At 42.2% G+C, this 14,708-nt stretch overlaps 7 protein-coding genes across 7 annotated transcripts; 3 read left to right on the top strand and 4 right to left on the bottom strand.

Annotated features, from left to right (window-relative positions):
- Positions 1-107: 107 nt before the first annotated feature.
- On the bottom strand, positions 108-2,573 carry K450DRAFT_249904 (uncharacterized protein). The gene is made up of 3 exons (XM_051590477.1): positions 1,976-2,573; positions 1,841-1,894; positions 108-1,777 (listed from the first exon to the last, which is right to left on the bottom strand). The coding sequence occupies exons 1-3, from the start codon at positions 2,471-2,473 to the stop codon at positions 257-259; spliced, it is 2,073 nt and encodes a 690-aa protein (XP_051442927.1). The 5' UTR covers positions 2,474-2,573; the 3' UTR covers positions 108-256.
- A 797-nt stretch (positions 2,574-3,370) lies between these two features.
- On the bottom strand, positions 3,371-4,014 carry K450DRAFT_249897 (uncharacterized protein). Its single transcript, XM_051590476.1, has 2 exons — positions 3,880-4,014; positions 3,371-3,802 (listed from the first exon to the last, which is right to left on the bottom strand). The coding sequence occupies exon 2, from the start codon at positions 3,739-3,741 to the stop codon at positions 3,565-3,567; it is 177 nt and encodes a 58-aa protein (XP_051442926.1). The 5' UTR covers positions 3,742-3,802; positions 3,880-4,014; the 3' UTR covers positions 3,371-3,564.
- K450DRAFT_249891 (uncharacterized protein) lies at positions 3,775-4,842 on the top strand. Its single transcript, XM_051590475.1, has 4 exons — positions 3,775-4,113; positions 4,173-4,312; positions 4,398-4,571; positions 4,633-4,842. Exons 1-4 carry the CDS (start codon positions 3,915-3,917, stop codon positions 4,825-4,827), a joined length of 708 nt encoding a protein of 235 aa, XP_051442925.1. The 5' UTR covers positions 3,775-3,914; the 3' UTR covers positions 4,828-4,842.
- A 368-nt stretch (positions 4,843-5,210) lies between these two features.
- Positions 5,211-7,270, top strand: K450DRAFT_249884 (uncharacterized protein). Its single transcript, XM_051590474.1, has 5 exons — positions 5,211-5,440; positions 5,508-5,563; positions 5,672-6,437; positions 6,511-6,774; positions 6,835-7,270. The coding sequence occupies exons 1-5, from the start codon at positions 5,236-5,238 to the stop codon at positions 7,131-7,133; spliced, it is 1,590 nt and encodes a 529-aa protein (XP_051442924.1). The 5' UTR covers positions 5,211-5,235; the 3' UTR covers positions 7,134-7,270.
- Positions 7,271-8,110: 840 nt separating this feature from the next.
- Positions 8,111-9,140, top strand: K450DRAFT_249883 (uncharacterized protein). Its single transcript, XM_051590473.1, has one exon. It carries the CDS (start codon positions 8,127-8,129, stop codon positions 9,003-9,005), a length of 879 nt encoding a protein of 292 aa, XP_051442923.1. The 5' UTR covers positions 8,111-8,126; the 3' UTR covers positions 9,006-9,140.
- Positions 9,141-9,168: 28 nt separating this feature from the next.
- K450DRAFT_282228 (uncharacterized protein) lies at positions 9,169-10,344 on the bottom strand (the record flags this gene model as incomplete). The annotated part of the gene is made up of 6 exons (XM_051593424.1): positions 9,169-9,282; positions 9,351-9,585; positions 9,650-9,819; positions 9,899-9,966; positions 10,058-10,111; positions 10,176-10,344. The coding sequence occupies 6 exons, from the start codon at positions 10,342-10,344 to the stop codon at positions 9,169-9,171; spliced, it is 810 nt and encodes a 269-aa protein (XP_051442922.1).
- Positions 10,345-12,499: 2,155 nt separating this feature from the next.
- On the bottom strand, positions 12,500-13,940 carry K450DRAFT_249868 (uncharacterized protein). The gene is made up of 3 exons (XM_051590472.1): positions 13,208-13,940; positions 12,719-13,151; positions 12,500-12,608 (listed from the first exon to the last, which is right to left on the bottom strand). The coding sequence occupies exons 1-3, from the start codon at positions 13,808-13,810 to the stop codon at positions 12,583-12,585; spliced, it is 1,062 nt and encodes a 353-aa protein (XP_051442921.1). The 5' UTR covers positions 13,811-13,940; the 3' UTR covers positions 12,500-12,582.
- Between the last annotated feature and the right edge of the window lie 768 nt (positions 13,941-14,708).

Here is a 14,708-nt window from a genome sequence, read left to right as displayed (position 1 = left end):
TATCTACACAACCATTACTCGATGAACAGAGTCCTAAGTGCAGCTCATACCAGTGCTTCGTCGTAATCTTCACCTAACAATTGAGTGAAGTACACTTACCTTTATACACTATCAAGACGCAGATAACTGGACGGAGCCATATCACACACAGACACAGTGCATAACAGATACACAGAGGTGGGAAAAAAAATTATGGATATGATATTATAAGACCAACGATAAGGTAAATTAGAGGTGACCGGATTGTCTTACAAAACTAGATGCTGAACGATCCGTGCAATCGAATATCTCTGCTGCTTGCACCCACGTAGGCATCGAATTTCCCGTTAACAATTTTCCAGCTTTTGGATGGTGTATCCCACACGCTTAGCTCCCTTGCTACATCGACAACGAAAGAAACCGTCTTTGTGTGACCTGGCTGGAGCTTGATTTTATCAAATCCTCTTAGAATTTTGGGCGGCTCTTGCGCAGATTTTGGGAACCCAATATACAGTTGTGGAACTTCAGCACCATATACTTGTCCAGTATTCTTGATCTGAGCTTTCACTGTCACCTTGCTAGGAGTGGTGGTGATCTTAAGATTTTGATAAGAAAAGTTGGTGTATGATAAGCCGAATCCAAATTCATAGAGAGGAGTGATGTTCTTTGCGTCAAACCATCGGTACCCAATCAAAAGTCCTTCACTGTAATTGACGTTTGGGCTTAGGGTTGAATGTGCCGGATAGTCAGAGCTTTGTTTAGCAAGAGTGTATGGGAGCCGACCAGACGGATTTACATCTCCAAAAAGAACATCGGCAATTGAATTACCATTCTCTTGACCAGGAAGACCGGCATAAACTATCGCCTTCACATTGTTGACCCACGGCATCAATACAGGACCGGCTGCATGTATTACGACGATCGTGTTCGGGTTGTGTTTCGCAATGGCTTCTATCAGCTCATTACCAAAAGTATCGACATTAAGACTTATGCGATCGAAAGCTTCTCCGGCGTCAGCGTTGACAAAGACAATTGGGTAGTCAACGGACTTCGCAATTTGTATGGCTGCAATGATATTGAGGTTGCTGAGTGAGGTTTTCACTTGTGTTGAATTTGGCGCACGAGCCTGAATTCCAGCCGCTGGAGAAATTATATACGGATAATAACTTCCGCCAGATCCAAACCCACTTGCAATAGTGCCACTAAGACAAGGTAATTCTGTGCACCCAAGTGGACCATAGTTGGCTGAATCAGCATCATTTCCAATGATGCCAATACTTTTAGGGTTGGAAAGGGGTAGCGTTTGATTGATGTTCTTCAAAAGTACTGCAGAGGCCGCTCCTATTTCTCGTATTGTTTGCTTGTGATTTCCTTGGACATCGACTTTGTTGTCGTTGACAGTAATGTTGGGATATCCGCTGTCTTGTCCAAGCTTGTACCAAGCAGCAAGAATCCGGGTGGCCATATCATTCAATCGATCTTCAGATACTTTGCCAGCCTCTACCTGCGAGGTGAGCGTGGGTCCCCAGTAGGCGTCCGGCCCAGGCATATCCATGTCTAATCCGGCGTTAGCACTTTTTGCACCTGAATGAGTGGCACCCCAATCGCTTTGCACAAAGCCTTGAAAGTTGAGCTCCCCTTTGAGGATGGTATTAAGAGTCTCGTCATTTTCACAAGCATATGTCCCATTGACCTTGTTATAGGAACACATTACGGAAGCAACTCCAGCTTCTACAGCTCGTGCAAACGGCCAGGCATATATCTCGTGGATTGTACGGTCATCTGCCTCTGATGAGCTCTGAATAAATTGGCATTATCAGTACAATCTGCTGTATCGCGCACAAATCATAAACCAACTTACAGTAGTTCGATCAGTCTCTTGTTCATTCATAATAAAGTGCTTGGCAGTAGCTATCTGAAAGGTTTCCGTTCTTCGTAATCAGTACGATTGTTTATAGAAGCTCGTATGTTCACCGGCCATAGATAGAGAACTTACCACTCCTTTACTCTGAACGCCAGCTACGGTGATTCCACCCATTATGCCAGTCAAATATGGATCTTCGCCAAACCCTTCCCAATTTCGTCCGGATTCTGGAATTCGTGCCATATTGACATCAGGGCCGAGTTGAATATTAACACCCTTTCCACGGAATTCGTCCCCCATATCCTCTGCACGCTGTCGAACAAGGTCTCGATCAAAAGTGGCAGCGGTGTTGATACCTGATATTCCACCAGTGACGTTATAAGCCAGTCGCACGGCTAGAGGTGAATCTTGCAAACATAAGCCAGGCCACCCAATCTTGCTTATGGCAGCTGTATTTCCTACGCATATTCCACTTCCTGTTCCTGTTCCAAGCGTAACCTTCTCCTTGTCGGCCAATTTCGAGACCGCAACCTTCGCCTTCGCATACGCTTCCGACCATGAAATTTCGTCAGCAGCCTCAGTGAAAATGCAGGCAATGGCGACTGTAAACCAAATATATGCGACTTTCATGAAGAAAGGATAAACCAAATGCAGTACTACACTGACTTGATAAAATGAGTTTTATATGTATGCCTGTATGGTCATTCAAATATCTCACACATTGTGTTCCTTTGGTACGTACCACCCTGTTACAGCAAATCCTGTGAAGAGTCTAGCTTCTGTCCAACATACCCGCTGTGATCACTTCTTGTAATCCGACCTACGAGAGAGACGCTAGTTTTCTCTGCTTCGTTGGAATTGAATAGACTTTGACCATTGCTCTGACCATCAGCACCGAGATCGCCTGACAACACCAACTGGTGCATCATTTGCAAAAATTGAACAGGATGAGCCTATCTAATTTGGGAAAGATGAGCTAACTTGGCAGAGAAATCGTTTCAAAATAAAATTCATCGATGCGTGCGCTACTACTCCATTTGCATCGGTCGTAGAGATTTGGATGGGCATAGCATACTCAAGCAACCTTCGGTTGGATATAGTTCGCTCCCTTCATTTTACGCCGCCCATCATGTCGTCCGATGATTGCATCTTGCTGCTTAAATACGCCTCTTCAAGTAACCATGAGGTATCATTGTAAAGTTGGTGTTGTTTGATACTTCATATTTGCATCGGCAGTAGTGTACGATGACATACTTATAACAGGTAAAGTTGGCCAATACTTTACCTAGGTTCTCGATTTCGATATACATACATGAAACTTGAAGCCAAAAAAGCTAACAACAACTTGTTTTAAATAAATGATCGAACAGATATCAGGGGGTTCCCCTTGATTCAGCGTTGGGCATGACACAGCACTTGCATATATTTCAGTCACACCGATGGGATCCCTACTCAACGCGAGCCAAGTACCGACTGAACAGAAGAATTGATTCGGTTTAAGTTGATCGTATAAATTTCTTTCGTTTATTCTTGCATTCTGTTTTCTAGCGTGAAATATCAGCTGTACTGCTTATGATCAAGAAAAGCGAAAGACGACCATATCAGTCCAAAGCCAACTCATATGACCGGCGACCAGCATGCCTTATACGAGGAAAACAAAAAAGAAAATAACGATGTTAGTCTTACCAACCAAGGGTCTCTCAAGCGCAGGCTTGTTCATGTTATGCTGAAGAAGCTGTGCAAACACATCGTAGCGTGTTTTGATTCAGAATTGCGGAGTGTAGACAGCATTGCATGGTGTGACATTGATCATCCTGGCTGTAAGGATTGCCACAATTTCTGGTAGCAAGCTTGTCGCATATTGCCGATCCATGGAGGGTATTTTCGTGTTTAGACATAGCGTAGGCTAGGTTTGGTCATCTTCGTTTCGATAAAAGCGAGAGCGAACCTTTTCTTTCTCTGTCAGATAACAAGAAGCCCGGGATTAGTTTACTTTCCTAGCGGGATCAACAGCATTTCCAAGAACACGCAATTACCAATCGTTACTTGAACCGTTAAGGCCGAGCTGCGCATGGTCCAAAGAAAGTTGTATACCCGGCGAATTCGCAAAGAGGTCATGCCAGTGAAATCTGGAGTGACTTCGTTTGGACGCACCTCCAAACCCCCTTCAAAAATTATTGAGCCACCAATCAATCCTGTAAGAAAAGCAAGTCGTGCAAATGTTGTTATTCCCAAGGGCAGTGGAATACCCCTATGGAAAATAACTGGAGGTACAAATTGACTTAATAATCTGGAGACCAGCTACTGTCACTCATAATTCAGTTGGTAGTTCTACAAAGCATTATTAATTGCAGCACTGTGGATATACGTGCGCTGCACAAACTTTTGTTCTATCAAATAACTAACAAGAAAGACGCAATCTACAACATTTTAGAATTCAACGGCTTCGAAAAGCTTGCAAAAAAACTTGTATGGCATTTGAAAATATCTAGGCATTTAGGCAAGAGGAAAATATACACTTGTTGGCTAACTCGGTTGAAATGTTTGTAACCAGGTCTTAAGCTCAGCGTTAGCCCAACATAATATTCGATTTATAAAACGCATATGCAAGTTGTGTCTCTTACCGGCTAGAAAAAGCAAGGCAGCGCTGATTGACATGCTTAGCGATTTCTTCCATACTCCCAGCCAACCGGTGAGAAACAGATCGACCAGACGACATCTTTATCTTGTAAGATTTCTCCAGTATGGGCACATATAGTCAAGCAAGTGATGATAACCTTGTGTCGTAGGCACGTTTTACCGACGAACAACCAATCAAAAGTCAGCTTTCAATATCCGACCAGAAGCTCAAAGGAGAAGACGTCCATCCAGAAGAAGTTAAAGATTACTCGCCGCCCAAATGGGCTACTCCTGTTGTATCCATAGATGCCATTTTAAGACGTTTGAAGCTGGAGCCGGAAGACTATACATTATCTTATTACTAAATATGATGTCAGTATAGACACTAGCAGTGCTAAACGTAGGTTTCCGTAGTATAGATATTTTTTTCTTCTGTATCGTACAGCGGAATATAAAGCTGGGCTTTCTGTATTCCATCATTTCGATTCAGTCTGCGTGTTCCCAGGTATTACTCTGTGGCAGCGGAACTTGAAGCTGCAATGACTTACTCTTGTTCTGAGAACAATGGATTCAACCAATTGGCTGCTCAAAAAAAAATATAGTTTTTTAAAGTGATACATCTCTCGCTTCCGTGCGGCAAGGGTAAGGTTTCCGCACCATTCCATCTGATAAACGTGTCTCAAAAAAATTACTTCAAAACTCAGCATCTGATAAATAAATTTGCTGCCTAGCCATGAAAATTTTGTTTGCAGCAACTCTTCCCACTTACCATCATGGCAAGCGAACTCAAAACAGAAAATCATACACCTTCTAGAGAGCTTGTTGAACCTTCCTCAAATGAAAAGTTCAATTCAGACGTAAACGACGAAATTATACCTACCATAGATCACCAGGAAGACCCTGAAACGGATGCCGTTTTGGCCACGGCGCCATGGCAGTACAAGCTTATAGCTCTAGTCACAGCATTGATGCTTCCAAGTAAGGCCGTATCTGATCATTTAACATATCAATATGCTAGATGTTAACAACGTTCGCACAAACTTAGTTGGCTCCCATTTCTCCCAAAGCGCCATATCGGCCATGAAGTCAACGATTAAAACGGTAAGTTAAAGGTGGCTTATCATTCAAGGGGAGGGAGGCGTTGTAAAGCTGCTCAAAGGCTTTCTTTGAAACAGCGAAACGGGTTTTAATCAACTGCATTGAGAACAGAAACTTGCAATCGACAACACTCGCTATGGTGTTTTGTCCTCAAGCGTTTCGATCATCAACACCATCTTCCCCATTGTTGGTGGGTTCTTTATTGACGCTTTCGGATCCGCCTGGGGTACATTGGCGGTCAATGTCTTTATTATCGTCGGCTGCTTGCTGACGGCCATTGCTGCCAAAATTCAATCGTTTGGTCTTATGATTGCTGGAAGAGTTATTTTTGGTATTGGAAGTGGCCTTATTGTCACTATGCAAGAATCGCTTTTATCAAAATGGTTTCGTACTCAGCATTTATCCATTGCCATCGGCTTACAACTGTCTATAAGCCGTCTCGCTACGTTTCTGGGAACCATTGCTGCTTCGGCTATCGTTAGTGGTACCGGTGACTGGGTCTGGTCTTTCTGGCTTTCCTTCATTATCTGCGCTTTCTCTATTGTGATGAACGTCGTGTACGCACTTGTCGTTAAGCGGTTGCGTGGAGCGGTAGTGACCAAACGGGAGATCATCGAACTCAAGGCCAAGAAAGCCTTTAACTGGCGATCGGTTACCAAGTTCCCCGTATACTACTGGCATATCATTCTTATTGAATTCATCTTTGCCGCTGTGTGGTCTTCCTTCCAAACCATTAGCACCGAATTGGTACAAGTTCACTTTGGCACTACGCAAATTTTGGCTGCTTATACGGCTAGTGCTTCCTTGGTCGTTCCCATCGTTGCCACTCCTATACTTGGTATCTTTATGGATTTGTTTGGTCGCCGGCTTATTATTTGTAAGTAATTTATTGATCAAAACAAGTAAATACAGCAAGAGCATCTGTTGTATTGACAAACCCTTGATTTCAGTGTTGATCTCTGCTATATTCATGATATTGAGTGCGGCTTTGCTTGGTTGGACCTATGTCAATGCTGTTGTTGGAATGGTCTTCTATTCCATTTCCTTGGCGTTCGGACCGATTTCCATGATTACCGCTATTGGTATGATTTTGCCGTCGGACTACATTGGTACTGGCCTTGGTATGTACAAGAGCTCTAACAATATCGGAACATCCATTCTGGATATCGTTGTTGGCGTGGTCCAGGACAATACTGAGAACCAAGCTTATACTGGTGAGTTGACAGTATGTACTCTGATTCGAACATGTTTGCGGTGCTGACAGATCATTACAGGTGTTATGGCGTTGTTCATTGCGTTGTCAGTAGTTGGCTTCATTCTCATCTCCGTACTCTGGTTGACACAACGTGTCTACCTTAGCAACTTGTTGGAAGTTGGACGTAAGAAGCGTACTGAGCAAATGGAAGAAATCAATAACGCTCAACTGGAACTGACAAGACAAGGCTTGGATCCATATGTCAATACCAAAGCCACAATCCTTAACTATGTGTATATTGGTATCTTCATTGCTGCGCTTATTACTGCATGGGTACTCTTCTTCGTATACGCTCTTGGTGGTCAGATTTCTGTATAACTCTATACTGCCTAATTTTTCACCTACCTTTAATTCTTGATATCACTACTACAATGTATCATATTCCCCACTCTCCCATATCACATGCCTATTTTTCAAATCTTAGTCAAAATAATATATCTGATTCTGAAACATTACTTGCATTGGCACATTTGTCTGCGAGTTTAATTTTTAGTTACGTTGACACTCACTACGCGATGGCGTAGAAGTGTCAAGACAATACTTGGGCATTATCAGTAGCATGTTTAGACGTCGTTGTCACCTTATGCAAAAATTTGAGAAGTTGAAATGCGGATTTTGCCTTGGGAATGTTTGTTATCCCGAAATGGTGCGATGGTGTTCTACGCCAATCGTTTTGTACATCATGTCTTGATTTATAATGTATGGCGATGATATCAGCGGTACCATGGACGTTGAAAATTTTTGCTCACCGTTCACTTCGGGCCGTAAACCTCGAGTAAGGAAGGTGATGATTGTATTATTAATGATGTTGTATTATACCAAAGGGTCCCTCATGAAGGAAAATATTCCAAATTAAAAGTAATTGAAGACAACAAGTAATTCAATAGACGATTGCCTGACCTATAATAAAATAGCAAATTGCTTACAGGCATTTTTGCCATCTATGTTGTGCTCCGCGAAAAGAAAAACCCGCAAAACTCCCCATGTAGAAATCTGGATCCCTGCATCGTTCATGGAATGCATAACATCAAAGTTCTGCTCACTCAACATTCAGACAACATAACCAGCTCAACATCGGTTATTTATTAATATTTCAGTATCTTGGTTATCATAACTTATGTGATTCGGCTTTCTCAGCGTCCTCATAAACCGAGTTCCTTATGGCCCCGTCTTGAATTGGGTCTCAGATGGACTGCCACACCATGGTCAATGCTTCATTATTAATTGCGACCTATCCAAATTTTTATAAATATCGAATGGGACTTGACTCAATTCAAGATTATTAAATCAAGTATTTTACATCTTTCCACAATGCCTTCCTCTATCCTAAACAAGTACACACAAGTCGATGGGATCAACGTATTCTATAGGGAAGCAGGATCAAGAAACAATGCAACCATTCTATTGCTTCATGGGTATCCATCTTCATCTCACCAATATCGAAATTTGATTCCCATCCTAGCGGATAGATACCACGTTCTTGCTCCTGACCTTCCTGGCTTTGGCTTCACTGAGGTTCCCAGCGACAGACAGTATCAATACACCTTTGAGAACTTTGCCAAAACAATTGGAGACTTTGTTACAGCATTAAATGTCAAAAGCTTTGCTGTTTACGTTTTCGATTACGGTGCTCCTACTGGATTCCGGCTCGCTCTCACTCGGCCAGACCTGAAGATAACGGCTATTATCTCTCAAAACGGTAATGCATATGTGGAAGGACTGGGAGACTTCTGGGCGCCTATCCAGCGCCTGTGGAAAGACAATAGTAAACAAAACCGCGAGGCGCTTCTACCAGCTTTGACACTGGAGGGAACAAAGTCTCAGTATTTTGATGGCGTTCCAAAAGATCTGCTTGAACGCATTCAGCCCGAATCCTATCACTTGGATCAAGCTTTACTCGAACGACCAGGCAACAAGGACATCCAGCTTGGTATCTTCTACGATTATCGAACCAATGTAGATCTGTATCCACAATTTCAAGCCTACATCAAAGATAATAACGTCCCGGTTTTGGCGATATGGGGAAAGAATGACGGCATCTTCATTCCTGCTGGTGCAGAAGCTTTTAAACGTGATAATCCAAGCAACACAGTCGTTAAATTGTTAGATGCTGGACACTTTGCATTAGAAACTCACGTTGAGGAGATAGGAATTGACATCATCTCATTCTTGGGAAGTCATATAGCTTGATATTAAAAGCAATTTCTGTAATGGTGCATATTCAGTTCAGTTCATAGAATGATCACCGCCATCGTTAGCTTCGATAAAAATCTGATTCATAATTGAATAAAAAACTTCGTTATATTGTAATATTTTAGCAACACAGCTATTTTTTAATAAGCTATTCAATATTTCAGCATCCAGAGCTAGTTGAGGTAGCAGTGTTGAAAAGCTTAGCTTCGGCTTGGCGTCTTGTAAGAAGTGTGCCACCGTTAAGGTATTCATGAGGGAAGAGATTGTATATACCCTAAATGAGGTGAAGACTGTGTTAGTAGACAGTATGTATATACTCAATCCATGATGGAGCAAGTTTACCTTATAGTCGCGGTTGGCCATGTGCTCGTAGATCTTACTGCCTTTGAAGCCGCCGACACCAACATTATAAGTGAAGCTGACGAGAGCATTGAATTGATTGCAGTTAAGAGGGCATTTCTGACTTTTCACGGCAGCGCAGACTGCAGCTTCGTACGACTTGAGGTCTTTCTTGAGGAGAGTGAGTCCAGTTGCCTTGCTGATAGGAGTCTTAATTTCCTTGCAGTGTTGAGGATCGCTATAATATACAGAGGTTCAGTACTCTTTAAATGTTTGTCTCAGCTTCAGATCTTTCTACTTACGCATCGCAGTTATGACCAAAGCCAATACTCATATGGCCAGCACCGTCATCTCTGAAAGTGGATACAAAGCCTTCATGCAATTCAAGGAAGCTGAGACCGACAGAGTTCATGTGGCCACCGCAGCCACCACCGCTAGAGCCACCACCAGAACCGCCACCGGAGCTACATCTCTAAAGCAAATAAACAACAAATGGTAACGTCAGCTTTTTGAGCAACAACGAATGCTGGAAGTGACAAACCATAGCTTACGGGAATCTTGGGGTCAAATCCAGAGTATCCAGTCTTGACATAAGCGTCTGGCAAATAGTACTTGCCATCTGGAGTTGACGTTGAAGGAAACGGAAAAGGAGAACATATCAGAAAAAAAATTTTTTTGCAGGAGCTATTTTTCTTCCCATTAAATATTACCATAGTCCCAAATGTTGCTACCATAAATGGTGGATCCAGTAGTCTGGCACTTGACTATAGGGAAAAAGTGTTACATTACGTTCATTCAACAATGGGTAAGATCGTTCATTATGCGTACCGTTGATACATTGTCCTGTCTTATACACATTGGAGGTTCTGGCAGCGGAAGTGCTGGGAGACTTACGGCCATCAAGAGCAGCCTTTGCAGTAATGCAAGCTTCAGCTTGCGAAGAGAAAAGGCTAGCCACCAAAAGAGAACCAACAAGAAGAGTGTTTGTAATGTGCATTTTAAACCGCTAATGAGTTGAGAAAAGCACTTCAGCGCATTGCACATTTATATAATTTGATGTAAACTGCGCTGTGACACTGACATAGCTTCACATAAAATTCGTGTGACGATACATGGCATATTTAAGAAAGCGAAAGGCAAGTGCCGAGACCTTCAGCTGGTATGGCTTGGGTACCCAGACTAAGCTTCCATCCTGATTGAGAACCCAATAAATTACTCAGAGGAAGAGTAACCGTTAGCAGGCGGGGATTTACTGCTGCGAAGTAGTGCACAAAAGACGTTGATGATCCTCATTACCGAGAAACCAACAATTTTCCTTTTCTATTAATAAACATTATTAAAGGATGAATTAGTGTATAAGTTGCAGGATATCAGGTGAATAAAGCCAATGTGAAATTACAATGAGTGAATCCGCACGCTGTCTTTACCCTAAATTGGTCAATGGGTGCACACTGCGCAGTAAAGGGTATCGGCATTGCGCAGTTTCATATACACTTAACTGTAGATCCTGGCCTCAACGGAAGGGGCAATTATTCAGATGATCTTCGTCAACAAGGTGCATAAAGTATAAGCTATTGGAAACATAACAAGATTGTCCATGATTACTGATATGTCCGCTGGTGCATATTTGCGGGGTAGTTTTCAGCCAGACAGAGCACAATGGTTTTGTTTTACAACAAAGCTCATATATGCGCACTTAAACAGGTACTGAGGCTTGAGCTTTTACAGATGCTTCGCTTGCTGCTTTGATTTGTGTGCTACCCTGTCGGCATCCCAGGTTTTCTCGTCGAGCCACAGCTGGTACTACATCTGTTTCCGATGGGATCTTTGGTCTCCAGTGGAACTGCGCATTAAATCTTACAGGATGTCGATATCTAATCTTTGCCTCCTTCAACATATAATAACGAAGTATACTTGCTACTGGTAATCGTGTATTATTTTTGTGCTTTGCAGGTAGTGAGAGGCAGCATGATAACTGCCATCAAATCTACCTTTGAATGAAAAGTATGTCTAAGACTACCACTATGAGAAGAAGAGTCACATTAATTTACATTTTCTCCGTTGAAGCCTAAGTGACTAAGACTTTAAACTCCCAAAACCATTTACACATTCTCCAGTATACGACTCTTGACATGGATTCTCGATTTGAAGCATTTGAAGTAAAAGGTACAGTAAGGGCATGTCCTTTTATTCTATGACACCACTTATATACATTTCCCATGAAAGGCCATGTTTGGCTCAGTATTATATTTTCAGTCCATAGTCACTGAAGCACATCGCTCACCGGTATATAATGGTCCGTGTTTCCAATAAAGATTGAATAGGTAATAAACAAGTAACATAATGAAGTGTCAAAGTTCCATTTGATCATTGGAATGAAATGACGCTTTAGGTACAGCTTCATTAGTTGTCGGTCTCATATCATTTAGTCTGGAGCGGACGATGGTCTTAAATCAAAAAAAAAAAAAACGTGGGGTATAGCAAATCAACCCTACTGCCTTTTGGTGTTCCAATATACAAAGTATCTTCCGCATAATAAGAGTTATCTTTTACTATTTATAATTTTGTATGAGAAGCTGGTATAGTAGATAGGATGCATTCCTCACAGAAGGCAGTGTCTGTTAAGGTTAAGTTACGGTCGGCAAAGTTGGTTTAACGTTAAACCAATGTCTGTTGGCTTCAATGCTACGAATGCCATATCCATTGTTTGACTTTTTCAACCTGCTTTGGTGGGAAAGAGCTAACCTCAATCTCTGTAGGAAGTAGCTAATGGTAACCGGGAGGAATGGGCGATTGATCCCGGCAACTCCATATTGATGCCGCCTTGTTCCCTTCAATTCCACACAATAAGTAGTATTTTTAACTTCGTCACTGCTAATCTCAAGTCTTTATTACTCATTAAAGCATATTTGCTTGTTTAACTGTTTACTGTCAGCATCCCTTTCTCTGTGCATTTGCATACTACTACTGGCTCGCCCGCTGATATACTTGGTACACCAAAATTCTGTTCCTCAAGCAATGCGATACAACATATGTATTTACGCACTCACAAACACTCATATTCATTAATGAGCCTACGCATTTTTCAATTTCAATTATTTATTGATCTGAAAAGAATATAATGGCTAGCATAATTGGGTCGACGACTTCCCTTCGCAGGTCCTAACCTGATCAGGTATTGAGAGTATGATCTCAGCCATGTACAGCACCAAATTTGGCGATGTAACAGGCACCCCTAGCGTCGACCATCTTGCAACTGCTCTACAGTAACATACCACAAGTTCCAATAAAACATAGTAGGCGCAATGACATAGGTTGAAAACGTTAGCAAGATAAACCTGTACCGAATGCTGAAAAAGTATCGCACTCACCTTGAATGGGTATTACCCTTTCGCTAGTGACAGACTTGCACAAATCACCTTTGCACTTATTCAAAACGCCAGTTTCAATTGTGGGGTGGATGAACCCAGCAGGATCTTCCGGGTTCAACGACCAAGTAAGAAAATCGTTGGTTTGGTTCTGCTCAAATCCATCATCCACAATACCTAGTCTCTTGCAGTACTTTGTAACCTTATCCCAGTCTCTTCGAACATTCTTCATGTCATAAGACATGTAGCGGAAAGAGCGTTGAAAAATTTTGCGATTGACGTCGCTGTTCATATAAGGCTTCATTTCCACAAACAACTCGTAAGCGTCAGCTGGCTGTTGAAACATATATTCACTACCTCTTTTGACAGCCTTCATAAACGCCTTGACTTTTTCCGGATTTGCCCGAATGAAATCTTCGTTTCCAATAAACAGAATCTGCATACATTCGTTAGTGTTGGCCCGTATGAAATTGTAGATCAGCGGCCACTTACAGAACAGAAGCAGCAGCAGCCCAATTCCGCGAGTTCGTCAATACGCAGCATCTGGACATCATCGCGGCTGCGTCCTTGCTGGACAGACCACTCTTCCAATTCCACCATTTGAACATTTTCTAAGCCAATACCCGCGTCGATTTCGCCACGGATAATGGCACCAGTCACATTCATACCAACACGAACAGCCTTGTAGTCTTGTGGAGTCATACCGTAATGGCGAGTGAGTTCATCCAGCTGAATTTTGCCAAATTCGCCAACATAGCCTATACGCTTGTTCCTCAGACTTTGAAAATCAGCAGTGATTCCACTCTTGGATTTGAGATATACCACACCGGTAAAAGGCTCGTCCAACAGGGTTCCAATAGATTTGATGGGGAAACCTCTAGCCTTGCCAGCGATTGTATGAATCATAGCTTTGCAACCAAGGTCCACTTTACCCGATCCAATGATTTCAGTAACATCCGAGGGATTATTAGGCTCAAGGATGGCTACCTTTATTCCCTCTTCCGAGAAGTAATCGAGCTTTTCAGCCAGAAACAGTGGTAGATGGTATGGAGTTGCGTGCCAGTTTAATAAACAAGTGATTTTTTCAGTTGACATCCTGCGTAATGTTGTGAGAACACGAAATAAAGAAAGTGGGTACTTTTTATAAGACTTGAAATAATCTGGACTTCGCTATATTTACGGAAAGATCCGGTTTCTAGATGACCTACAGACGTATTTACAGTGGCCATGCATCCGTGAAAACAAACAAGAAGCGTTCTCGAGTGGTGGCATGCAGGCTTCAAGCTCAGACGCAGCCATTTAGCGAATAAAGTAGCGTGAATCATTACACTGCTTCCGGCACGTTGAGTCATTACATGAACATCTATCGAAGCTTCTATACATGAGATTATCTGACTGATTTCAAACAAGAAAATATTCAGGGTACCTTCATTTTGGAACGACCTAACGAGTTACCATTTAGAAGTCATCTATCACTTTCCTTTTGGTTCTATACTAGACGTGGTCCACCCGTAGTGAAGCGTAAAGGACTATAATGAAGTACCGAGTATTCCGCGTGGTTAAATGTGTTTTTGTTCCGGGCGGCTGCTATTAGTTTCACTTCCTTATTGTCCCTGTTTCTTAATAATATATTACCTTAGTGTAAAAGAATTGAGGTAATTAGGCGTGCAGAGTAGTCTATAAATGCCTAAGAAGGCTAGTTTCCGACAGCTATAGAAGAGGGAGCCGTCAACGTGAAGCTCGCTGGTATGATGATATCGTGGAGTTGAAGTGTCTTCGGCTGCAAACAGTCATGGCGAGGATCAGTTAACATACGCCTGAAAACCCCTTCAAATGAAGATGTCATAGCCGATTCAAGTAAATTCGAGCGATTGAAGTAAAGTATTCCACTGATCTGTTCAATTTATAGAGTGACATTGTGAATGTGGCCGGAGCTAGAGGGACCAACTAAGCCAAATTTTCCAAGCTGAGACGCCATCAAATCATACAAAAG

The sequence above is a fragment of the Umbelopsis ramanniana genome (genome assembly GCF_025399195.1).
Source record: "Umbelopsis ramanniana AG unplaced genomic scaffold K450scaffold_44, whole genome shotgun sequence".
NCBI lineage: Eukaryota > Fungi > Mucoromycota > Umbelopsidomycetes > Umbelopsidales > Umbelopsidaceae > Umbelopsis > Umbelopsis ramanniana.
This window is presented reverse-complemented; position numbering and strand designations above follow the sequence as displayed.

What these genes read in the sequence shown, in the direction of transcription:
- K450DRAFT_249904 (XM_051590477.1), bottom strand. Translation starts at nt 2,473, where the DNA reads ATGAAAGTCGCATATATTTGGTTTACAGTCGCCATTGCCTGCATTTTC. An exon ending in GCGTTCAGAGTAAAGGAGTG is followed by an intron (nt 1,895 to 1,975) that starts GTAAGTTCTCTA and finishes GAAACCTTTCAG; the next exon opens with ATAGCTACTGCCAAGCACTT. An exon ending in AAGAGACTGATCGAACTACT is followed by an intron (nt 1,778 to 1,840) that starts GTAAGTTGGTTT and finishes CAATTTATTCAG; the next exon opens with AGCTCATCAGAGGCAGATGA.
- K450DRAFT_249897 (XM_051590476.1), bottom strand. Translation starts at nt 3,741, where the DNA reads ATGTCTAAACACGAAAATACCCTCCATGGATCGGCAATATGCGACAAG.
- K450DRAFT_249891 (XM_051590475.1), top strand. Translation starts at nt 3,915, where the DNA reads ATGGTCCAAAGAAAGTTGTATACCCGGCGAATTCGCAAAGAGGTCATG. An exon ending in CCTATGGAAAATAACTGGAG is followed by an intron (nt 4,114 to 4,172) that starts GTACAAATTGAC and finishes TTCAGTTGGTAG; the next exon opens with TTCTACAAAGCATTATTAAT. An exon ending in CCAGACGACATCTTTATCTT is followed by an intron (nt 4,572 to 4,632) that starts GTAAGATTTCTC and finishes CTTGTGTCGTAG; the next exon opens with GCACGTTTTACCGACGAACA.
- K450DRAFT_249884 (XM_051590474.1), top strand. Translation starts at nt 5,236, where the DNA reads ATGGCAAGCGAACTCAAAACAGAAAATCATACACCTTCTAGAGAGCTT. An exon ending in CACAGCATTGATGCTTCCAA is followed by an intron (nt 5,441 to 5,507) that starts GTAAGGCCGTAT and finishes GCACAAACTTAG; the next exon opens with TTGGCTCCCATTTCTCCCAA. An exon ending in TGAAGTCAACGATTAAAACG is followed by an intron (nt 5,564 to 5,671) that starts GTAAGTTAAAGG and finishes CATTGAGAACAG; the next exon opens with AAACTTGCAATCGACAACAC.
- K450DRAFT_249883 (XM_051590473.1), top strand. Translation starts at nt 8,127, where the DNA reads ATGCCTTCCTCTATCCTAAACAAGTACACACAAGTCGATGGGATCAAC.
- K450DRAFT_249868 (XM_051590472.1), bottom strand. Translation starts at nt 13,810, where the DNA reads ATGTCAACTGAAAAAATCACTTGTTTATTAAACTGGCACGCAACTCCA. An exon ending in GCTGCTGCTGCTTCTGTTCT is followed by an intron (nt 13,152 to 13,207) that starts GTAAGTGGCCGC and finishes GAATGTATGCAG; the next exon opens with ATTCTGTTTATTGGAAACGA. An exon ending in AAGGGTAATACCCATTCAAG is followed by an intron (nt 12,609 to 12,718) that starts GTGAGTGCGATA and finishes ATGTTACTGTAG; the next exon opens with AGCAGTTGCAAGATGGTCGA.